This window comes from Phytophthora sojae (genome assembly GCF_000149755.1).
Source record: "Phytophthora sojae unplaced genomic scaffold PHYSOscaffold_1, whole genome shotgun sequence".
In the NCBI taxonomy this organism is placed as follows: domain Eukaryota; phylum Oomycota; class Peronosporomycetes; order Peronosporales; family Peronosporaceae; genus Phytophthora; species Phytophthora sojae.
In genome coordinates, this window is record NW_009258115.1 from 12,454,240 (window position 1) to 12,477,436 (window position 23,197).

At 53.6% G+C, this 23,197-nt stretch overlaps 8 protein-coding genes across 8 annotated transcripts; 3 read left to right on the forward strand and 5 right to left on the reverse strand.

The window, feature by feature from the left end:
• Positions 1 to 459: 459 nt before the first annotated feature.
• On the forward strand, positions 460 to 3,268 carry PHYSODRAFT_538430 (hypothetical protein; the record flags this gene model as incomplete). Its single annotated transcript, XM_009519428.1, has 3 exons — positions 460 to 1,278; positions 1,368 to 1,493; positions 1,572 to 3,268. 3 exons carry the CDS (start codon positions 460 to 462, stop codon positions 3,180 to 3,182), a joined length of 2,556 nt encoding a protein of 851 aa, XP_009517723.1. The 3' UTR covers positions 3,183 to 3,268.
• Positions 3,269 to 3,318: 50 nt separating this feature from the next.
• Positions 3,319 to 4,905, reverse strand: PHYSODRAFT_310358 (hypothetical protein; the record flags this gene model as incomplete). Its single annotated transcript, XM_009519429.1, has 3 exons — positions 3,319 to 3,377; positions 3,411 to 4,095; positions 4,177 to 4,905. The coding sequence occupies 3 exons, from the start codon at positions 4,903 to 4,905 to the stop codon at positions 3,319 to 3,321; spliced, it is 1,473 nt and encodes a 490-aa protein (XP_009517724.1).
• A 296-nt stretch (positions 4,906 to 5,201) lies between these two features.
• On the reverse strand, positions 5,202 to 6,580 carry PHYSODRAFT_295242 (hypothetical protein; the record flags this gene model as incomplete). Its single annotated transcript, XM_009519430.1, has 4 exons — positions 5,202 to 5,307; positions 5,375 to 5,677; positions 5,824 to 6,032; positions 6,110 to 6,580. 4 exons carry the CDS (start codon positions 6,578 to 6,580, stop codon positions 5,202 to 5,204), a joined length of 1,089 nt encoding a protein of 362 aa, XP_009517725.1.
• Positions 6,581 to 7,203: 623 nt separating this feature from the next.
• PHYSODRAFT_469474 (hypothetical protein) lies at positions 7,204 to 8,546 on the reverse strand (the record flags this gene model as incomplete). The annotated part of the gene is made up of 2 exons (XM_009519431.1): positions 7,204 to 7,524; positions 7,602 to 8,546. 2 exons carry the CDS (start codon positions 8,544 to 8,546, stop codon positions 7,204 to 7,206), a joined length of 1,266 nt encoding a protein of 421 aa, XP_009517726.1.
• A 742-nt stretch (positions 8,547 to 9,288) lies between these two features.
• On the reverse strand, positions 9,289 to 10,989 carry PHYSODRAFT_472742 (hypothetical protein; the record flags this gene model as incomplete). Its single annotated transcript, XM_009519432.1, has 1 exon — positions 9,289 to 10,989. The coding sequence occupies one exon, from the start codon at positions 10,987 to 10,989 to the stop codon at positions 9,289 to 9,291; it is 1,701 nt and encodes a 566-aa protein (XP_009517727.1).
• A 1,272-nt stretch (positions 10,990 to 12,261) lies between these two features.
• PHYSODRAFT_474406 (hypothetical protein) lies at positions 12,262 to 14,194 on the forward strand (the record flags this gene model as incomplete). Its single annotated transcript, XM_009519433.1, has 2 exons — positions 12,262 to 12,823; positions 12,894 to 14,194. 2 exons carry the CDS (start codon positions 12,262 to 12,264, stop codon positions 14,192 to 14,194), a joined length of 1,863 nt encoding a protein of 620 aa, XP_009517728.1.
• A 3,167-nt stretch (positions 14,195 to 17,361) lies between these two features.
• On the forward strand, positions 17,362 to 18,997 carry PHYSODRAFT_471343 (hypothetical protein; the record flags this gene model as incomplete). The annotated part of the gene is made up of 2 exons (XM_009519434.1): positions 17,362 to 17,395; positions 18,735 to 18,997. The coding sequence occupies 2 exons, from the start codon at positions 17,362 to 17,364 to the stop codon at positions 18,995 to 18,997; spliced, it is 297 nt and encodes a 98-aa protein (XP_009517729.1).
• Positions 18,998 to 20,478: 1,481 nt separating this feature from the next.
• PHYSODRAFT_263857 (hypothetical protein) lies at positions 20,479 to 22,212 on the reverse strand (the record flags this gene model as incomplete). The annotated part of the gene is made up of 4 exons (XM_009519435.1): positions 20,479 to 20,487; positions 20,518 to 20,785; positions 20,814 to 21,170; positions 21,377 to 22,212. The coding sequence occupies 4 exons, from the start codon at positions 22,210 to 22,212 to the stop codon at positions 20,479 to 20,481; spliced, it is 1,470 nt and encodes a 489-aa protein (XP_009517730.1).
• Positions 22,213 to 23,197: the final 985 nt, after the last annotated feature.

Genomic DNA, 23,197 nt, shown 5'->3' on the forward strand with positions numbered 1-23,197 from the left:
TTTGATGTCTACGGTTGACACGTGTATGACGCCCCGCTGTCCACCACGTACAGTGGATTTTTATTTCCTGCATCGGTCTTCCTATAACCAGCGTCTAAAGAGTACATCTCGTCACCGAGTTTGGCAAAGCGCTCGATGGGCGCTCTGCTTGATTGTCCTGCTCAGCGTTGCACTCAAGCACACACAAAATCAAGTCCACCCCCTGCTCAAATTCCGTGCCATGTGACACAACCGAGCACAAATTTCGGCTCAATTGCACAAAAATCACGCGAGCAATCGCATGCAATTGCATATGGATCCATACAAATTTCAAGTGTTTCTGGCACTCGCCGAATTGTATGGGGGCGGGGGTTCTGGCGGCCCGCCCATAGGTTCACTGCTCAATTCGGCGAGTCGCCGCCACCTTCCAGCGATATACCCGTCGTACCAGCAGTACTAAGTACCCCTAGAGCCATAGCCATGAAGGCGCTGCGGGCGGCCGTGTCCGGCTCGCGCGTGCGCTTCATGCAGGACGGCTTCGACCTGGACCTGACGTACATCACGCCCAAGCTCATCGCCATGGGCTACCCGGCCTCGGGCGTCGAGAAGACGTACCGCAACGACATCAACGAGGTGGCCAGCCTGCTCAACTCGCGGCACCCGAACGCCTACCGCGTGTACAACCTGAGCGAGCGCAGCTACGACTACAGCAAGTTCGAGGGCCGCGTGAGCGAGTGCGGCTTCCCGGACCACCACCCGCCGCCGCTGCAGCTGCTGCTGGACATCATGAACGACATGATCGAGTGGGTGGCCAAGAGCCCCAAGCACGTCATCGTGGTGCACTGCCTGGCCGGCAAGGGCCGCACGGGCGTCGTGTGCTCGTGCTACTTGCTGCTCACGGGCTACTACGGCAGCGTCTTCAAGCTGCGCAAGGAGCGCGAGCTGCGCGAGCTCGCCAACTCGAGCATTCGCGACTTCTGGAACGCCAGGGGCCAGGGCGTGCGCTTCCCCAGCCAGGCGCTGTATATTTATTACTTCATCAAGGTGCTGAGAAGGCTGGGGCGCATGCCCACGCAGATCCCGCCGCTGCGGCCGGCCAAGAAGATGTTCCTGCGCAGCATCGTGCTCAATGGGGTGCCGGACTTCGAGGCTCCTCCAAGAGGAGGGTGCACGCCCTTCCTGCAGGTTTTGCCGGCGCCTTCGCAGCACAAACAGCCCCATTTGCTGTACAACAGCTCGTGGCAAAGACCCAAGTTCGAGACGTACATGGCGGACCCGAATGGGTCCATTATCTTCGAGGTGGGTGGGTTTTATTTTATATGTGGGTGATTTAGTGGGCGTTATTCACTGACGGCTGGGTGGAATTTTGATTTTGGTATTTGGTGCAGGTGAATGCGGAGGTGCAGGGCGACGTGCTGGTGAGGTGCTTCCATGCTAACACCACCAACATTTTGGGCAAGCACATGGTCAAGATGTTCCACTTCACGTTCAACACCGACTTCTTCCACAATTACGTAAGTGTTGCTTAACTGTTGCAACGGTGGATGAGTCGGCAAACTAACGTTCATCTTTTGTTTGTTTTTATTCAATAGAGCAACTTGTATCGACTGCCGAAGGTGGAAGTGGATGAAGCTACGGGCAACCAGCGGTACCCGGACAACTTTCAGGTGGTGTGTCACGTGGAAATGCTGGATAGGGATGGAAATCCGTTCCCCCCGAAGTCCGCGTCGTCGTCGTCCATTTTGCAGTCAGGAAGCAGCAGCAGCATCCGTGACGATGAGGTGGAGCAAGTGAGGACGATTCGACCGCAGTCGGCGCCGCAACAGCGTCGAATGACGGTGCCGTCGCACCAGCCCTGCTACGATAAGCAACTCCAAACCCAGGCTTCTTTTCGCCCAGAGGAATCAACCCCAACTATGCAAGGCTGGCTCTACAAGCAGGGTGGTTTTGTCAAGAACTGGAAGAAGCGATGGTTCGTGGCTCGTGAGGGCAAGATGATGTATTACCACGGCATGTCGGATGCTACGCCTCTAGGTGTCGTGAACTTGCGGCGTGTGACTGTGGAAATCTGCGAAGCCCATGAAGTGAACGCGCGGAATAAGTGCTTGCACTTCTTCAAGGTGGTCCCTCCTAGTGCCGGTCAGCGTACATACTTTTTCGGGGCCGAGACCGAGGCTGATTTAGTGGGTTGGATACACGTCCTTGGGGCTCAGTCCGCCTATGGTATCGTTAATGGTGTCTTGACGCGACGACCCTCTATGCCTCGTAACAATACGTTCGCTACAAGATCGTCGTACCAGCAGGAGCATCAGCCCCGAAGTCGTGCTGTGGATCGCATTCGTCCAAGCAGCGATGGCAGCAGAAGTTACCACTCGAACGACACGAGGGCTTCGATGCCGTCGATGGTTTCGTCTGCACCGGCGTCCGCGTTTAATACTTTGCACGACGTACGCGCGTCGGCGCAATTTAACGCCACAGAGCTTGCGTTCCATCTTCCCAGTGAAGATAGCATACGGCCAGAGCCGTCAGAAGGAGGTGGAGCAAACTCCAATAGCTCCGGGAGACGTGAAAGTATGCCGAGTGACTTTACAGGAGCTGCGCAGCGTGCGCTTGAGATGCGGTCGCTGTCGTTCACGGATTACGACGAACAGGAGGGCGACCGCTTGTCGTCCACTTCAGCTTCTGCGCTGCCCCAATGCGTGCCAGCAGAGCCTGTGGCTGATTTGGCGAATACTCTCTCAGCGCGAGAGCAGGAATCGCTGCTGCAAGAAGTCAACGGATTCGAGGCAGGGATTTACATCTACTCGGCAGACGAGCTCCTGGAAGCCGCGCAGTTGCAGAAGTACATGCGCGAGACACGCGGTGCCAGCACTCGCACCGGGAGCGATCCTGATCCCGATCCGGATCCAGCGCTATCTGCTGCGTACGGGCTCAAGGACTCGCCTCCCGGTACGCTGAGTCGCCAGCTTCACCAGTACATGGTGCAGAAGCGTCTGGGCGAAGCCGAGCAATTGTTGACGGAGCTTGTGTTGACCAAATTCCCGACACTCATCGATGCGATGGACCACGACCCACTGGCGTTTACTCAGCTGATCGCAGGCGGAGACATTTCTCTAGCTAGTCACAGGCTACACGAGCAGGAAAGCGCGACTCCAGCAGTAAGGCAGGACTCGAATGGCCACCGTCGAGCTGTTTTCTTCTAGACTACAGTGTAGGAGATAGTGGGGATAGTGAAGATAGTCTAAGGTATCACTAACGGGCTTGTTGCTAGAATGAAGAACGTAGATTGAAGATCTTTCATGTTTCAATTCGATTAAATGTTGACGTCTGTCCGATCTATCAAGCGGGCAGCACGAGTTGAAGAGTGGCAGCGACGCAGAATACGATAGCGATCATGGCTAGTGCCGACAAAAGAGCAAGCCTCGTCAAACCCTTGTGAGTAGACCGCCACGGGGCAAGTCGCACGTAAAACACCAGTGGGAATAGGTAGCAAAGCATCAATAGGATACTCGCCCCCACAAAAGAGAACACCACTTGAAGCCCAGGCACCCGCAATGCGCACAGAATCTGCGCAACCAGCAGCAGCACAGTTACCGCAGCTTGGGCAGCTTGTGATGGAGCATTCTGGTCTTGAGTTTCCTCCTCGTCTTCACTATCGTTGCCACGGGAGGTGCAGGCCACGTACATCTCAAGCACCAGCGAGCGCAGCGGGTGGAACAGCAAAGGGAACGAAAGCAGAATCGTCAGCAAAACTGCCACTCGAGGCACCGCCATGATCGGGTCGTTCGACAGGTTCAGCAGAATATTCCCCTGCGTCTTGCTCCCGTAGATCCGCGCAGCACAAACGCCGAACGTCGCGTAGAGCAGCACACAAGCACCGACAGCCAAAGCCAAATGACGACGCATAGTTTGTCCAGCACCTTGTAGAAGATGCACAGCAACCGGAGCCTGTGTGCTGCCTAGTGCCTCGATATCTTTGTCATGTTGTTCTTGTCTTTTCACAGTCTCAGCTGTCACAAGCTGAGCCAACAACGGGATCACGTTCAGGTGAAGCATGAAGGTAAAGTTGTAAATGCCCACGACCTCAGAGACGCGCCAGAACAACGAAGCTTCAGTCTCCGGTGACTGCGCTGGTAACGCAACGCTGTCATCATCTTCGTAGCCTCCAACAGCAGCACGGTACGCCACAGCTCCGACGAGATAAACCGAGAATGCCACACCAAAGTACGACGAGAAGCGTAGCGCAGAGATCTTCGTCAAACAGCCCAGAGGCAGCACTATCACCAGCACCACGACCCAAACTGCGACCACCACTGCGTGCTGCTGCTCCTCCATCGTCCGCTGCTCAAACCCGGTAATCAACGCTGACAGCAGCACCGGCGCCATGTCCTTCACCACACGCACGCAGCCCACACAGGCTCCAAACACTGCGAACGCCGTCAGCACCCCCGTGAGTCGAGCCAGCGGCTTACCGCCAGCTCTCCACGCCAGATGCTGGTACGTCTCTCGACTCTCCTGCAAACTTCCTGCGCTCTCCGTCGCCACCGCCACGTGGACATCCACGAGTGTATCGGCCGTGAAGGCCATCGCCAGCCCCACGCAGCACAACACCAGCACCGCCTGGACAGGCGACAACAAGACGAAAGTGTAAGGCACCGCCAATGTGCCGGCACCGATCGCCGACATGAGCAGCGTGAACGGCACGGCGCAGTTGCGTCCCAGCCATTGGCAGGGCGACACACGAGCTACATCAGGCCGGGATTTCGCCTCGGACACTTCCAGCTCGTTGGCAGTCTGGACATCGATCCCCTCGGCGACCACCAGAGGGAACCCCGTCTCGAACGACGAGTGACGGCGCCGTTGACTGGATGTAAGGGGCTCCGGGGACGGCAGCAGTAGAGGGGACGTCTCGTCCGAGATGGCCATGCTGAGCTGGTGTGGAGGAGACTTTGGGGAATGCTACAGTCAGTGTACGTACGTCATGTCGGACCATACGATCCACAACCCCACGATGGCCATAGGAGTTTTCGGCGAATCAGAGGAGACTATGATATAATATGACATCTTGGTTTTGAAGCTCGCTGTCCTTCAATGCCGCATCGACGCATTGATGGACAGCAATGGAGGGCCAGGAAAGCTGTTCCCTCAATAATAATGCGTTGCTGTCTATCAATGCTGAGATTTATATGTAAAACTGAAATGGCGGCTTAGTTTTTTTTTTTTCAGTGTTCAGGATTCTCCAGCGAGGTAAGCAACCTTTTGGGTCGATGGTCTCGTCGAATGCACCACGATTTCTCCAGTGTTTCGGTCGACTCGGGAAGCTCCAGCCTGCACAGCAAGAGAAACAAACGTGTTAGACGGCAGTGGCCCCCAAATGGACTGAACCTATACTCACGCTTTGAGATCTGCGGGGTTCTTTGCGAAGTTCTGGATCATGTAGACGGCGAACCGCACGATGTGTTGATCCGGATCGTTCAGCATCGACTGCAAAATTGCTACGAATTCGTCCTTGAACTGCTTCAGCAGTGTGCGGCGGTTTGCCTCGTACTGGCACAAGTTCTTGAGCATCATCATCAACATGGTGCGTGGACAGGAGGGTTGTGCCAGATTGGCCACCAAAATTTCGAGCTTGTCTGCCTTCTCCGAGCACGACGCCGGATACTCCTGCCCAAACTGCCAGTCGACAACTCGTTGTTTTCTGCAATACAAGATTCGCAGACGACGTTAGGTCTCCTTAATCACTAAACGGCAGACTATAAACTGAATGTGCCGGGCTTTCAGGGGCCCCAACCATTGTTTTGTCGATCGAGAAGCAGTACTTGTGGATTCGGTGCATCAGCACACGAAACTTGAAGTGACTCTCTTGCTGCGTATGGTAAAAGCAAAAGCGTCCGTGTCAAAACCCAGTTTTCCCCAGTCACAGTACGAGGAGTACAGCGCACCGGCAAATAGTTGTACTTGGACCCCACTTGAACCGCTTTCGTGATCTCCCAACGGTACACCTGAATGCTGAAATATACTTCCTCATCCTCGAACAAAGTGAACGCGATGATCTGTAATGGCAAGCAGCATGGAATATGGATCAGTGCGGCTGTGTGCCTGTTTGCCTCAACGTGCTTCCAATACTTACAACCCATTTGGGGCAGCACGTGTACTCGATGACTTCATCTCGCAGAGCCTTCTGTAGAGTAAGGTGTACTTCTTCGGCAGGCACACACGCCTCAAATGTGGTCCAAAACAGACCTGGTTCATAAAGCTCCACAAGTTCTTCAGTCGGGGCAAGCAGTCGCTGCTCTTGGCCCGCAAGTCGAGTGTCTTCGAAATTCTCGACGTCGATCGCTTTGACTCGAGCTACCGGAACTTGGGCGATCGGCGAATGTTTTTCAATGAAATCCACGGTGCTGACGAGGCTCCGGTTTCCACCCAGTGCCGACAATTCAGACGCGAAATGAACGTGTGGAGTAGCGTATCTTGCGAATGACAGTGTCGCCCGCACGCGTCTGCACACCTCGCCGCTCAGCATCAAGTCTGCGCGCTGATGCTTCTCAGTCTCGTAAACGATGACGGAAAACGGGGTGTCCTTGTGGTCGATTGAGTCCATGGCAACTGCAATAGTTGCAATATCTTCACTCAGCACGGATCCGTTCTTCAGTCGAACCAAGAAGATGAGCTTTTGGGCTTCAGATTACTTCAGCATGTTGTAGATGGCTTGCGCTGCTTCGTTCTGCGACTTTGAGTCCATTGTGAGACCTGGCGCAGCGACGTACTACATGGCGGTAATACCACCCGGTTCTTGCTGCTTCACCTCACGAATACACTGGACCAACAGGGTCTTTAGCGCACTCGGTTCACCGATGAAAAGATAGGTAATCGACATGAGCTTTTTTCCTTCCTTTGGTTTGAGAATGAAGAACAAATTTTGATCGAATTTGGAGACTTTGCTTATGGTAATTTATCTTCGACAATGCAGTATCTATCTGTCTACCTGGTCTCCGTGCATGGAAGCACTTCGTCATCTATCAACGCGTTGCTGCTTCTAAACAGCCGCCCGCGGATTTCCAGTACTTTGGAATCTGGTTAAATGCTTGGTCCCAATGTGGATGTAGAGCTCTTTGACTGGCAGTTCAATTGGAGCTTCCTCGAGATGGTCCAGTTATCTCGGGAAAATAGTGCTTGACCATAGCAGCTCACGGGGCCTGATATTGTGTTGTTTCTTTCGGTCGATCATCCGAGCGAGTTTAGTACAGCTTGTGAGCGGCGATTAAAGTCGACGTCGTAGTCGACGAGCAGCGGCTGAAGCAGGTTAGCAGTCGCCACAGCCGTCAGCCGCTCGGTCGGGTGGTCCGCGAGCAGCAAGCCGCGGAAGATTTCATAAATTAGGGGCCGGAACTCGATGTGGCGGAAGCAAATGAGGCAGCCTTCCTGGCCGAGACACGAGTTGTAGCCAGGCTGGTTCGCGTGAGCGAGCAGGTTCGTGGCCCAGTTCGTGTCACACACGAGCGCCAAGTGGCCCTTGGGGTATCCAAAACACAGCAACTGGTACAGCTGCAAAGCACAGAATTACACAGCACAACCAGTCAGCGTTCAGCTCCAAAGATCCACTCAATTTGACATCCACGTACCAACACGCCAGCTGACCACATATCTGCTGGAGCTCCCAAGAACCCGGGTCTTGGTGACGGGTGCTGGTTATGCGCCCTGACCTCGTCCGCCACATAGAGCGGCTTGAACTTGATCAGTCGGTCGTCCGCTCCGGCGCGTCCGTTGTTGGTCATGATCTCAGAGCTACCGAAGTCGATGACTCTCGGGTTGGACTCGGCGTCGATCACCACGTTGCACGGGTCCACGTCCAGATGGCACACGTTCTGCGCGTGCATGTAGGCGAGTCCCTTGAGCACGCCTTCGAAGATATGCAGCGCCTCGAGCATCCAGGCCCTGGCCACGAACGTGTTGACCGCCTGCTCGAGCTCGGGCAGCGACGTCATCCGGTTCACCAGCCGCTCCACGGCGAAGCGCTTGTAGTCCGTGAGCCGCCGCTTGGCGTACATGATGAGGCTGCCATTGGCCGCCCAGTCCATGGCGATGTACTCGTTGTGCTCGTCCGCCAGACACTCCCACTGCGAGAAGTGCGGCGAGTTGTAGACGCCCGCGAAGCCCGGTGGCTGCAGCTGCGCCATGACGCGCACCTCGTTCAGCACGTCGTCGTGCTGCAGCTTGAGCTGCGTCTTGTCCATGACCTTGAGGGCCACGTCGTACGTGGGGGCGGCGCCCAGGCGGCCGCGCTGGAAGTACTTGGCGAAGCGCACGACGCCGCAGCGGCACACGCCCAGCAGCGCCGCCTCGTCCTGATTGGCCGCCTCGGACGTGAGCGGTGCCTGGTGCACGGGGTGCGCGAAGCACATGACGCCGCCGCGCTCGTCGTCCCAGGGCAGCAGCAGCACCGGCAGCTGCAGCTCGAACGCCGGGTAGCGGGGCGGCACGCCGCGATGTCGGAAGGGGGCGTAGCGCGGCTCTCCGCGCTGCCGGTTGTAGGCGAACTCCACGAGCTGCAGCGCCTCCAGCTCCATGGCGGCGGCGGCGGCGGCAACTTAAGCGTAGCTGCTCAATCTCGGCGTAGCAAACGGCAAAGTGAAGGGAGGATGATTCATTGAGTGGAGTGGTACAATGTACCGGTTTGAATGAAGTGGTGTGGCGCACGTTAACGAAAGTGAGAATGTATGTGCAACTTCCTGTTTGCCGCTGGGTTGAAGCGAGTGCGGGGAAGCTTGGCTGCTGCTTTAGCTCGAGCAGGGAGGAGGAGTTGACGTGGCTAACGGCGCTTGTCAGTTTGCGGGGAATGATGAGCGGGTTCTACTGGTGGTGCACCCACGACGGAGAGGATCTTCAACGTGTCGGAGGTTCTCGAATGCCCTGCGTGGTGTTGCCACACACCTGACAAGCTCGATACCGTAGTCGCCGTTGTAGTCGCCGTTGTGGTGCTCAACGGTTGCTTCAGCCTTTGAGCACGGGTGGTGGCACTTTGTTACATGTTGGTATCACGTATTGATGGTAGTACAGTGCTTCAAAGTATCTTTACCCTGCGTTGTGGGGCGATTGAGGCGGCGGACGCGTCGGTGCTACGATAAGACAGCCGAGTTCCAGGTGCTTGTCATTGAAAATGGCAAATGAAATGGAAGTTTTTGTGTGCGGATAACAAATCAACAACTTATGTACTTTTGTATTAGACCATCGGGAGCTTTTTCTTCTAAGGTCCTTCCGTTCCATAACGCTACAGGGACAGATGTCGAGGCTCTGTGGAGTGAAGTTTTCTTAGCAGCCCTTGCCGCCGGCAATGACGAGGCACGAGGTGCTGTCGAAGATGGCGAGGGTGTTGGCCATCAGCGACCACACGAGCGCGAACGACAGGTAGCCGATGGTGATGCCACCCAGCAGCTTGCTGGAGCCGCCGTTGCGGGCCAGCTCCTGCGTCTCCTTCTTCTGGCGCGGCAGCCACACCAGGAACCCCCACGAGACGACCTTCATGACGTACGAGATGATGATCGTCCATGTGATGTCAGTGCGGATCGAGTGGTCGTCCGCCTGCACACGCTCGTTCGTGATGTTGAACGGACCGTTGATGAGCAGCGTCAGCGTCGTGCCGAACGGCGAGGCCAGGTTGCCGACCGTCGTCATGAGGCCGTACACGGCACCCTCGTTACCGACACCAGCGATCTCGACCGTGACGAACAGAGCAATGATCCAGGCGACACCGCTCGGGACCTGGACGGCGATAGGGGGGCCAAGCCAGAACCACTGGTTGCGGAAAACATCCCATACAGTAATGAGGGCGACAGCAGAGTCGACGACGATCACGACAATACCCGTAGCCACAATCATCCATCGCCAGTCCCAGTGCAGACCGTACTTGGAGGTGACCATGATACCAGTCATGAAGCAGAGGTGGCCCAGCACGTCGTTGAGCGTGTTGTTAATGGGGGTAACGCCGACCAGGTACGACTGCAGCGGAGAACTGGCCGTGTACGAGATGCTGGAGAAGATGCCGGCGAAGAAGTGGTGGGCGATGACCTGGTACACCACGCGCTTGCACAGCAGCTCCCACAACTCCTTGATGTACTTGCGGAAGTCAGCGCGCTCGGCCTTCTCCTCCTTGATGAAGTACCAGGTAATGGGGAGCGCAGGCGCCGTGAGCACGACCATGATGATCATGAGCTCCGGGAAGCTCAGCGAGAAGTTGAAGTCGCCGCCGTAATCCTCGCCGTTAAAGCAGAAGCCGACCAGCAGCTCACCGAGGATCACCAGCGTAGTGCGGACCGTGTAAATGGCCGACTGGGTCTTGCCACGCTTCGCAGTAGGCTCACGCTGGGCGAGCTCGCACACGATACTGTCGGAGCAAACGTCCGAGAGCACGTAGCCGAACGCAGCCAGGAACATGATGACGACGTACTTGGCACCTTCACCCGGAGCATCGTAGTTGATGCGAGCCTTAATTTCCGCGGTGTAGTCCGACGCGAGGACGTCGCGGTCGGACGCAACGGTGTAGTACGGGTCGCCGATTGGCATGATGGCCATGAGCAGGAGCATCGCAATGCAGATAACCCAGCCGATGACCATGTACGGACGACGACGGTAGCCCATGATCGGGAAGCAGTCGGAGATGATACCGTAGAACACCTTGAAAGTCCACGGCAGAATCACGAGTTCCTTGGCGGCGGCGACCTGAGCACCGCTACAGTTGAGGTACTGCTGCATGAACGGGTACACCGTCTCCGGGAGCATGCCGTAGACGACACCGACGGCGGCGTACTGGAACACCAGACCGATGTGGTCTGGGCTCATCAGGTTGGGCATACCACCGGGACGCAGAGCGCCGTCCTCGAGCATCTCCGGGGTGCCGTCGGGCGTCTTCATGCCCGCGTAGCTGCCCTTGTCGGCCGCGCCCTCCTTGGTGATGCTCACGATTGAGAGACGCTGCAGGTCGTGCACATTCTGGCCACTGGGAGTCGAAGCCATTGCGAAGTGATCCGAGCTTGGTGGGGAGGGTGGCACTTGCGCAGTCCGAGGTGAAAAGCAGAATGAACTCCAGCGTCTGGGCGGATTAACCGATTAATGCACAAGAGATCTCTGATCGTCGGGACAACCACGCTCCAGCTCCAGCAACCCACCCGCCTCGGCAGACAAGGAAGGCGTGCAAGCACAACCTGTGCACCATCGCCAATCTCGTGCACTGAGCACAGCCAGCGCAGTGCTCCGGCTTGACCGGCTGGAGCGCCTGCCAGACCCGATACAGAGTCTTCGTGGCGATGTGCAAATTCGCCACTCGGCTCAGTTTTCCGCAGTTGCAGGAGGTCGTTGTAACTCCGGAATCTAATTGTCACGCCCCTGGCTCACGTCTCAGGTGCCAGTACACGTTCTTAGTGTTTTCCGGGCTAGGGTTTCTAGTTTGGACCAAGCATTTTCAGGACGTGTGCTACGGCTTGTCCAAGTGGGTTCTGTGGTGTTTAGTGTGCTAGCCACCCGTTCATTTTGTTTTCGCACGAGATGAAGGCACAACGTCGCCGCAATGCCACATAATTTCCCTATGCTATTGACGAGATGGTAGCGTGCGAACAAGTGCGCGATGACCTCAATGACATTATTAGTTCAAAGCGCTATTCTAGATACCTGTCGTCTCCTGGACCAACGCCGCAATAGCGAGATTCGGGCGCCTTACAGTAATCCACCGCTCCCGCAGCACACGTATCCTGCCAAGCATTGATTGGCCAGGGCAGAAGGAAATCGCCTCGTCCTTGCTCATTGATTCCTAGCACAAATGTGCCAGCCATGGAACACCCGATTTTGGTGTTCTGAAAAGTGGTGTTCTGGGAACAAAAGAGTACATTGTACCGGTTTTTGTTAGCCAATCAAATGCCTCAGCAATTGGAGCTTAGCACATGTGCCAGCACTTGAACCAGGGCCTCAACGAGTGGTGCTATCGATTCTAACCCCTGAAAAATACCTTAAAGTTTGTATGGTGCTTCCGGCCAATAGAAGTGTGTCGTCTGCGATTCTTAGCATTTACAACCAATAGACACTACCGTTGCTTAAAATTTCGACCAATTAAATCGAGGGAATGACTGCCAACCGCTGATCTGAACATTCCAACGATATCTGGTTGGAAACGCGATTTGATATCGAGCATGCCATACAAATATCAAGTGAACTACAAATAGAATAAATATTCATGGGTTTCCAACCCCTGCCAGCTCATCTCCGACTCCATTCTGCGTTCCGACGCACACAGGCATGTCGGTGGCATCACTAGTTCCTACGAACAGCCAGAGAAGCAGAGCGACGGCTGTGAAGTACTTCGAAGACTTCCTTGCGAAGAAGGAGGTGACACTCACTGAAGTGCATAATCGTATTTCTAAGGACAGCACAGGTAAGAGTTTGTTTGTCATTCTGGATAAGTATGGGTGGTTCTTAGTGACAAAAGTTGGAAGACAAGGAGTAGCTCTGTCCAAGAACACTGTGTTATCTTATTTTGGCAATGTTAAGAACTGGCTGGCGGATCTGTACCCGCAACAGAGCCAATGTGTAGCTAAGAAGCTGCAAAGGATGCTATCAACTCTAGATCGGTACTGTGAAAAGAGGCCGGAGCAACCGGAGCAAGGTGTCACGAAACCAGCGCCACCATGTACTAAGAAAGATATAAAGACTATCATCTCGGCTCTCTACATGCACGCTTCCGCCAACTCCGACTACCTGGATGCGGCGCTAGTGGCGTTGATGTGGTACCTCTACGGTCGTGGTTCTGAGGCTGAGCAATTGGAGAAAGCCCAGCTGGGTGTATACCCTGATACGAATCGTGCAGGATTTTAAATTTTTGTATTAATTAACCCATGAATTATGCTGACAATTCTGTGCGTATATGCTAGGCGGTATGATATTTCTCCGCTTTAAGCGTGTGAAGACTGCTTCGCAACAGGGAACCTCCCTGATTAAGGATCCTAACGACCCCTTCACGTGCCCGTTACACGTGCTAGCTGTCGTTCTCGCCCTTCAACCCGCTCCAGGAACTCGCATCTTCCCGCAATTTGCTGCCGTACCTGCACTGTCCGCGTCCGACGACCAAGACGACGATGGCGAGCTGGGGCTGATTGCGCAGCTAGACCGCGAGCTTGCGGAAGCGCCTACATGCAAGACTCCACAGCCATGTCGAGCCAACTCGGCCCCTGGTGCCCAAGCTTATATCAATAGACTATTAGTCACGGTTAGTGGACTGCCAGCAGCAAAGGAGAGTGGACTCACGAAGGGACTTACCTCGCACTCCTTCAGAAGAGGTGGGGCCATGCACGCCAACGCCGACAGTCGCATTAGCCCGAACTGGGTTGTTGAACGCGGGGGCTGGAATATGTCTCGCGTGAGCAAGGCGTTTTCCTACATGCTGAACACAACACACGAAGATCAACAAGTTGCGCGCCAATTGAGCGGGTGGAACCCGCAAGCGGGCGCCCGACTTCCAGACCTTACCGCCCTGGACGGAGTCGTCGGAGCGCGCGTGGAGAAGCTGCAGGATCTCCTCTTCGCTGCTGTCACTGGTTTCCCGACAGTATTTTGGAACTTGGATCCTCAGGTGCTCGAAGTGTTGATGGCGACCTTGATCCTTCACTTCCCCGAGATGGAACGCCATCGCTTGGATAGCCCGTCCGTCCGTCGCATTCATGAAGCCCTTGGTGTCCTCAACATACAGGCCTCCGAGCTGTTGGCATGGTCGATCACCCTCCGAGCTGCATTCAATCCACCTGCAGAAGAGAAACAAGAAACAGTGGTCGAGTCCTCTCAAAACATGATCCGTGTTCTCGAAATGCTGTCGCAGCAGCTCGACGAGCTATTGCTCCGCCAAACACGCGTAGAGGAAAGGCTGGCTGTTTTGGGGGCGAACGCAGAATCTATTGACAAGAAAGCAAACACTACCGAGCAGCAGCACGAATACGTTGAGCAGTCGCAGCCAAAGCGCGCGCGCAAACGTGCCTCCAAAGCGCTATCGACAGTGTGGTTCGAGTGGTTCACTGCTGTACCACGCATGTACGAATCAACAACAGTTAGCAAAGCCATCCTTCACGAGTCACGACACGCAGTTGCATTCATGATGCTCTGCTTACCTTCTGGGTTCAAGCTGGACCCGGCCTCGCCAGCGTACAAGGCGGAGGTCCACGCTGTTGGAGTCGAAGCCTAGATAAAGACGCTTGAATACTTGGCCGCACAAGGCTCACAGGCTGTAGTCGTTGGCTCGGTCGTCAAAGCCATGCGTGCGCTTCACAAAGCAGGCCACCTTTCCGTCCTCCTTGACCAGTTTCGCGAGCGCTACTACGAAGGCGAAGTCGTCGACCCGACACCCAATTCCGCCCTTCCGCCATTCCTGCGCTTCACCTAAATGCACACGCAGCACACTAAACAGTCAATAAGATACACAATACGTACAACAGGAGTAGCACGCACTCTCTTAGCCGACTTGTCCAAAAAGAAAGCAAAAACACATAGTACTTGATGCCCATGTCGGGGTTTGAACCCGATCCTCCAGGCCCGAAGGCCTGGCGCTCAACCTCACGAGCTCCATCGGCGCGGGTAAGTCGCATCCATCAACAGCACCATACTCGTCCAAACCCTCGGCCACTTGAGCCACACGCCACGAGAGCGCACAGGCGCAACCCAATACACGTCCCAGCAGCGCACATAATCCAACAGCAAGTGGCCCGGCGTCAGTAGCACACACGGCCCAGCAGCACACACACGGCCCAGCAGCACACACGGCCCAGCAGCACACACGGCCCAGCAGCACACAGGGCCCAGCAGCACACACGGCCCAGCATCACACACGGCCCAGCAGCACACACGTCCCAGCAGCACACACGGCCCAGCAGCACAGACGGCCCAGCAGCACATAGGGCCCAGCAGCACACACGGCCCAGCGGCCAGCAGCGCCTGTGTACACGCAGTGACAACAGCAGCACAGTCAGCACAGGTAGCACAAGCAGCGTTGCACGACTCGCTGCCTGCACTAACCTGGAAGCTTCTGGACTGTTGGCTGAGAATCCAATCGGCCGTCGTGAGGTTAAATATCAGCTGAACAAAAAACCTAATACCGTTGCTAGACCGGTTTTGGTTGGAAGCAGTCCAACCCCGTTGGAATTTTGACGGTATGGCAGCGCGGAGACAGAAGCTCGGGCTCAGGTGTCCGCCTTATCACGCCGTGTATCACCCAATCAGCCCCCGTAAGTCGCCGACGTCGAAGCTCGCGCGCAAATGGAGGACGCTCAGCGCACCACGGCGGCCATTTCCGATACTATTCGGAGCTTTTTGCCAAGCTTTCATGCACTGCGCCCGGCTAGTTTGAGCCGGCACACCGGTGAGCTGTACGGGCTCAGTCGTGAGATGCATGCTACGCTGGAACAATCCGGTTCTCGCAGGGGATACCTCGGGGAGGGACCCATTCCTTCTGCTTTGAAGAGTAGCCGACCAGGGAGACCAACACAATTGGCATTGGATTTACATGTATCATAGAGCGCGGGAACAATTGGAGAGACGGTCGCGCAGACTGAAGTCCGCAACCCGCCTCGTCTCGGGTGGCGGTGAGCGACTGGCGGCACGGGTAGACGAATGCGTGACGGTGGCGGTGACGGAGTTCGCCAAGGGCTCCCAATTGGTTAATGCACGGAGTGCAAGATCTAGCTGAAGCCCACGCCAAAATTTTCCCGTTACTCATTCTTATCATCGTCGCCAGGCCAGACGAAAGCGATCCGGTGCGGATTTCCTTCAATTCGTTCAATTCGTGCTGCCACGCAAGTTATGAAGGCAAACGGATCTTGCCGGCAGCAAAACCGAATGGTTGGTCGCCGTCAGCTGCGTAGCCCAATGTGAGTGAGCTTGCACACGAGTGGACACATGACTTGCACAGTGTAAGCTTTTTAACTCATCGCCTAATGAACCTCCAATAATCATTACGTCGTTTCAGTATAAATCATTGTAGGTTGTGTTGCCGCTGTCAAATGGACGCCTGCTTCTTTTAACAACCCCTGGCGGTACACACGTGCAGTGGAGAGCTTATATCATATAAGTTATATGGTGGAGCACGTCACCTGCTCATCACGTCCAAGGCGATGCTCGGAGTGCAACCGTTTAAGACGTAAATGACTGGTGATATCATCAGAGGTGAGTGTCCGTCGGTCCAAGTAATTCCGTACCGCGGTACCCTGTACAGTAGTAGGTCCTCTGTTCAGGTACTCTGCTCTTCTATCTTCATTCGGTGTCTGTAGTACATTTGTCAAGTTAGGTGTAGTAAAGATCACGTGTTGTTTGTTGGGATAAAACTCATGAGCCTCGTGAACATTATGATTTATGTCATTGCGGACTTTAGTGCTTTAGGAAGCATTTACGTGTGCTGTTGGTTCGCGGATGATCGCGAAAACTTACTCGTGCTTGAACGCTGCTCGTCGCCACGCGCGTCTAAACCGAGTCTTTCGTGAGGGACCCTCTTAGGATGACAACGGACAGCGCGCACCTACAGTTGTAGTTCATACTTCACATATGGAGGCCAGTTAGCACCATTGCGGTCGGAATTCGGAATGATGGTCAAATAGTCATAACTAGCAGTCGTATTAGTAGTCATATTAGTACCACCGATGCCTCACTACTAATAGACATATCATTCTACTATTGCCAGAATTTGGATAGTAGTAGTAGTATGACTATTAGCCAATATTCCCACTGCTACCAAACCCTGATTGTGACGTTTAAGCTAATATCTGCCGGAATCGGGTACCCGTTGATAAATGCTAAAATTTATGCACATTATTTACCAAAGGTTGATACTAATCGTTTATTATTTACCAAAACCTGCATTCAAACACTTACGGACGCTCCAGCACACTATGAGAGCGTCATGGCTTCGCTGAAGGCGTATCAATTTGCGCCATAATCGACCAAGCTTAGCTGAAGATGACCAACATGACTTGTCTAGGTGCAGGCTGCATTTTTTACATGTCAATTTGCTCAATACCCAATCACTCTTAGCCGAAGATGCCCAACCTCGTGTCTGTCGCCAAACCAATCAGCTCAACTCGACAGTGACATGAGCATCGTTCGTTTGAATAAGACTTTTTTCCGCGTTGAAGCACCCACTTCCAAGGAATTGGCCCATAAGCGTATTCCTCATTCCGCAATTTACCCCCCAAACCCTCAAGTTAAAAGTTTGTTTGTTTGTTTTGGTTTTGAATTGAGGATCATTATTGCCACTTAGCTAACATCCTCAAGTTAAAAGGTCAAGGTCAGCACATCATGCGTCTCTCCTTCGTTCCGCTACTGTAGCTCTCTCGTCTGATCGTTAGCACACAACATAGTACAAAAATGAGCACAGTATACCTTACCTGCAAAATAGTGGGTCTCAGTTCTGGCAGCAGCAAGATAGCGCTCTCCAAAAACCCTCCAAATTTCTCCCAATCAGAGACGGAACGAACTGAGAGCCCCTTTGCAGTTCGGCAGCAGCAAGATGCCTCATGCGTGGTCTTCTTGCTCATTTAGCCTATTGCTCAACTACATAGTGCTCTCATACATATATACATCTTATAGGTGCCCAGTGTGGTAAAGTGGATCGGAGATTTTCAGGGACATCGCCAGCGGCATTCGGTCAGGTAATGTGTATCATCGGATCCTATATCTGTATGGCTAAATCTGGTAGAGATGGGTACTCAGATCTTGGTACAGATTCTAAATCTGGATACCGGTTGATATGGAACAGAGTAGAGAGTCAGTAGAGGGTAGGCTTCAAACGGGATGGGAAGGCAGGGCATAGACTAACATAAATCAGAGTCGAATTTGCTTGGGAACCACACACTTGGTCCTTTGTATTGGGATTAGAATTGGCCCATACTTTATTCAAGTGATTTCCCCCCCCCCGCACACGTGGCAGACTGCTGGATAGCTTGACCAGCAGCTCGCGCCCTTCGGCCCTCGCCCCCCCCAACTTCCCCGCTAATAGTTGGCGGCAAGCGACGTAAAGGAAATGGATACAACACCCCCAACAAGGCAACAACTCCGGATCCGGTATATTACATATCGGACCCACAAGGTCTACGGCCAAGACCAAGGATCAACCTACCCAGACCCGCGTGAAGGAACCCCCACAGCGGATCTACCCCAAAATCTCCCCAAGTCCCCGCCAAGGACATTCAAGTTCACCCGCTGCGCATCTCGTGTCCACGAGAGAGCAGATCCAGCCCGCCGAAGGGTACACAAGGTGAGCCACTCAACAACCTACGGTTATCGGAGTACCCCCTCCGTTAGTCGGTGTCTGGGCGCAGTGTGTGAGTGTGGGATCCCTGCTAATTCCAGCGGATCTACTCCACCACACCAGCAGCGTGCTGCGGCAAGTTGTCACATGCTTTCGATGCGAGGACGCACTGCTACGGGGTCAGTGGAGGTCAGATTGACCCCGCGGCGGTCGATCCGCTCAGCCCCAGCAGCCCAATGCTATCTGATCTAGCGAAAGCACCTGTGGAGGAATCATATACGTCGGGGGAACGTCGGCTCCCGCTGCCGTCGCTCCTGGGGCGGTCCGGCAATAGGTGGAATTCATCTTGCTGCTGCCGGCGCTATACTGCACGAAAATCGTGGCAGTATGGAAAGGGGTCGGCAGCAAGATAACAACCGAGTTTTAACCAATCACAGCTCGTATCCTTCAAGATTTGTAAGAGCGCTATCTTGCTGCTGCCTGAACTGAGACCCACTAATGATTGAAATAGCTCTCTCGTTGCTGGCGCCAACGCAGCCATTGGACGCTGACCAGGGTGTTATGTCACCGATGGCCTCATCAGACCAGGCAACCTCAATTGGTGACTTTCGGTTCCTGAGAACCCACCACAATAAAGAAGAGCGGGGCTTGCTGGTTACCAGCCTCACAAAGGTTTGGCTGAAACATCATTTCCGTATCGATACACTTCGATGTGCGCAACTATTTGTTCAATTACGCATTCTCGGGCAGTAGATGCCCACGTTAGAATCAACTAGAGAGTTGGGCTGGTAGTGCTTTTAAGGATTAAAAACAAAACAACTTTGGGATTTACTCAATTATTATCCGTTATCATCGTCCATGAAACTATTCGTCGACCTGTGTACCCTCCCGGAGCGTTGCTCCGGGTTGCCTATTGATGCTGGCATCAACTGGTAAACTTGATAGGATGATGCTAGATGATACCAGCGTGCTGGTATCATTTAGTAAACTTGATACGTTCGAGTGGGGATGATGCTGAATGATGCCAGCATGCTGGATGCCTGCGTCATCCAACTTGAACTTGATAAGTTTACCAAAGATTCCGTGTCCCGCAAAACCTTCACTTTGGGCCCAAGTTTTAAGTAACTCAATTCCCAAGAGATTGATTGCAGCATGGATTGCGGGTTTTCGGCCACATTACTATAGTACTATCCAGTGTTTCAAAATAGTTTGACCGCATATGTTTTAAAAGAAAATCTAGCGGGCAAATAAGTTTCAATTGGTGCTGCAATAAAGGCTAGCAGAGAGCTCTCATTCACTTCTACTAGCCGCAACAGCACAGCGTTCGTTAAGACCGAAATGACCGGTCAAGCGGCTTCCAAGTGCTATAAAGTTAGATAGTCCAAGTTTGCAGTATTGGGTCAGTAGTTTTTCATCTACACACGCAAAATACAATTCACCCCAAATATGGAAATCTATCACAAATCGTGTATATTTCCTGCTAATCTGCGCTACATTTCCCACGTTTAAGTGAAAAAACTTGTACTTAAAAGTACAAGTTTATTCATGGCTACCGATCCTACAATGGTAGATTAATTAGTGTGCTCCACTAACATGTTAGCTGATTTTACTGGACACTAACTAAAAGTTAGTTGAAAATGTGTCACTTTAAAGCAAAAAGTGGAGAAATTGACAATTGCCACTTTAAAGTGGTCTGATCTGCGCTGGTGTTCACCCAGCCAATATTTCCCTATTTTAGCAGATACTTTGAAGTATTATATATTGGACGGTGAATTCTTAGTTTTGAGGGTGATTTGTGTTCAGTTTGATACATCGCCCTTCTCGGCTGCCCTCGGTGCAAGTATATACCCTTCTCCATACTTTTGCTCTAACGCTACTAACATGCTAGCTCAAAATACTACTGTAGACACTAACTAACAGTTAGCTAACATGTATAGCAACTAACATGTCAGCGTTAGGGAGTACACTAGGATTAATCAAATGTTGTGACCTGATGGTCGCTTATCTAAGACGAGTCACCTGTCATTGCTACTGTAGAAGTTTATGGTGAATCTTTGACCACCATTGGTGGTCAAAGATTCATGAAGACGTACATTTTTTTCAAGTTTCGAAGCCTCCGCGAGTCGGCATTCAAGATACCAATGTAGCGTTGGCAACGTTTCACTACCTGTTGGTCAGATCTATTAAGAGAAATCATGAGCCTCGTACAATATTTTAGGTTTTTTGTCATTGCTTTACTTACACTGCATTTTAACGTAAAAAAACTTAGCTACCGGCAGTTTAGCAGCCAGTTCGATCACCAGACACGAAGTGCTATCAAAAACGGCGAGTGTGTTCACCGTAATGGACCAGACGAGCGAAAAGGCCAGGTAGAATATCGTAATGCCGCCCAAAATCTTGTTGGAGCCGCCAGTGCGAGCAAGCTCCTGTGTCTCCTCCTTCTGACGCGGCAACAGGAACAGAAACACCCACGAGAAGATGGTCATCGCGTACGAAATGATGATCGTGTACGTGATGCACGCGAACGGAGTGGTCGTCGGTCTGCACGCGAGCATTCGTGATGTTGAACGGGCCGTCAATGAGAAGTGTGATGGTCGTAGCGAACGGCGTGGCCAAGTTGCCGACCGTGGTGACCAACCCGTACACAGCGCCTTCGTTACCGACTCCAGCAATCTCGACAGTCACAAACAGTGCGATGATCCAAGCGACGCCGCTTGGAATTTGCACAGCGATAGGGGGGCCGAGCCAGAACCACTGGTGACGGAAGACATCCCAGACTGTAATGAGAGCCACTGCACAGTCAACGATGATGACAACGATACCAGTGAAGACAATCATGCCGCGCCAGTTCCAGTGCAGTCCGTACTTGGAGGTGACCATGATACCGATCATAAAGCAGACGTGACCCAGGACATCATTCAGTGTGCTGTTGATCGGAGTAACATCCACCATGTACGACTGCACAAATGCGCCCATTCTTCCGATTGCGTGGCTCTTCATCAAGGAGGAGAAGGCCGAACGTCGTGACTTCCGCAAGTACATCAAGAAATTCTGGGACCTGCTGTGCAAGCGCGTCGTGAACCAGATCATCGCGTACCATTTCTTCGCTGAATTTTCTCTGGTATCTCGTACACGGCTAACTCCCCTGTGAGCACTGTCATGATGATCATGAGCTGCGGGAAGCTTAGCGAGAAGTCGAAGTCGCCGCCGTAGTCTTCACCGTTGAAGCAGAAACCAACCAAAAGCTCGCCAAAAATGACAAGCACCGTTCGCACAGTGTAAATAGCCGACTGGGTCTTGCCACGCTTCGCCAGTGGTTCCTGCTGAGCCAACTCGCACACGATACTGTCGGAGCACACGTCGGAGAGCACGTAACCCACCGCGGCGAAGAACATGATGACGATGTACTTGGCACCCTCGCTTGGAGCGTCGTAGTTGATGCGAGCTTCGATCTCCGGGGTGTAGTCCGACGTATCGACGTCGCGGTCCGATGCAACGGTGTAGTACGGCTTGCCAATAGGCATAATAGCCATGATCAGCAGCATCAATATGCAAACTGTCCATCCGATCATCATGTATGGGCGACGGCGGTAGCCACGGATGGGCAAGCAGTCGGACAGGATACCGAAGAAAACCTTGAAACTCCAGGGCAGCACCACCAGTTCCTTGGCGGCAGCAACCTGCGCACCGCTGCAGTTGAGGTACTCCTGCATGAACGGGTAGATGGTCTCCGGAAGCATGCCGTAGACGATGCCAACTGCCGCATACTGGAACAGCAGGCCGATGTGCTTCTTGCTGGTCAGCACGGGCATGCCACCTGGGCGCAGCGCGCCGTCTTCAAGGAGTTCTGGGACAGCATCAGGAGTCTTCATACCAGTGTACCCGCTTTGGTCGGAGTCTTTGGTGATGCTCACCGCGGACAGACGTTCGAGGTCGTGGACATTCCTGCCACTCGGTGTCGGAGCCATGGTGAGGCTCTCAGGCCGTTCCAATGTAGAGCTTCGGGGGGCTTGAGTCCGTCAACGCAAAATGAGGAATGATTGAAAGGCTCAACGACTGCAGGGGATCAACTCGGAAGTCCATCAGCAGCGCGAAGGGCGCATGCCGCACCGCCAATAGTAGCCCAGGAATGAGTGCCTTCACTGGTATCGGCTAGATGAACACGCATCAGAGCGATCTGCTGAGCACAGCCAGCCTAAGCACATTCTCTATGTGCCAATCACGCTGATTATCAGCTCCTGCAACTCCGGAATTCCTGTGACAGGCGCGAAAAGGACACCGCGCGCCCGCACCGACGAATCGCTTGTACAGGAAGCTCCACGTCGCGTTGGTCGGAACCTGCTTCGTCTTTGTGGTGATTGGTGACCGCGTAGACGACATGAAGGTCTGCATAACTGATCCCGTTGTCTTCACCTTCAATCTTCTTGACGCAGCACAATGCTCACATCGTGCACGTAGTTGAGGGTTGCAGCCACACCCTTCGCGGTCTATTCGGGACCTCCTTGAGTTGTTGTTGATAGTAAATTTCCGCTGGTATTGTCTGCGACTGCCGCCAGCCAGCGTTTGGCCGATTCTGGTCTTGATGCTGTGTCAAATTGACATCGACACTGTCAATGACTAAGGATAGTTTTGGATAAGAGCCCATGACACACTGCAGACAGCGGCTGTAATTGGCGGGTGCTATTAGGGTCGATTTGGCTGACGTGGGGAGTGTACACATGAGCATGCGAGACCCTTCCGCGCCCAACGCTGCGGGATCGTTTATACAGCATATTGGATCAGCAGTAGAAGTCTGCAGTGTAGAATTTGCAGACTCGCCAGCAGGACTGCGTTGCCTGTGGTATGGCCTGCACCTGCTGGGGCTTTCATAGGCTATGATTCATAGTACGCTAGGCTATGTTTCTATCCGATAATCTCACCTGTGGCTCAGGAACCAGGGGTTACAGAGTACTC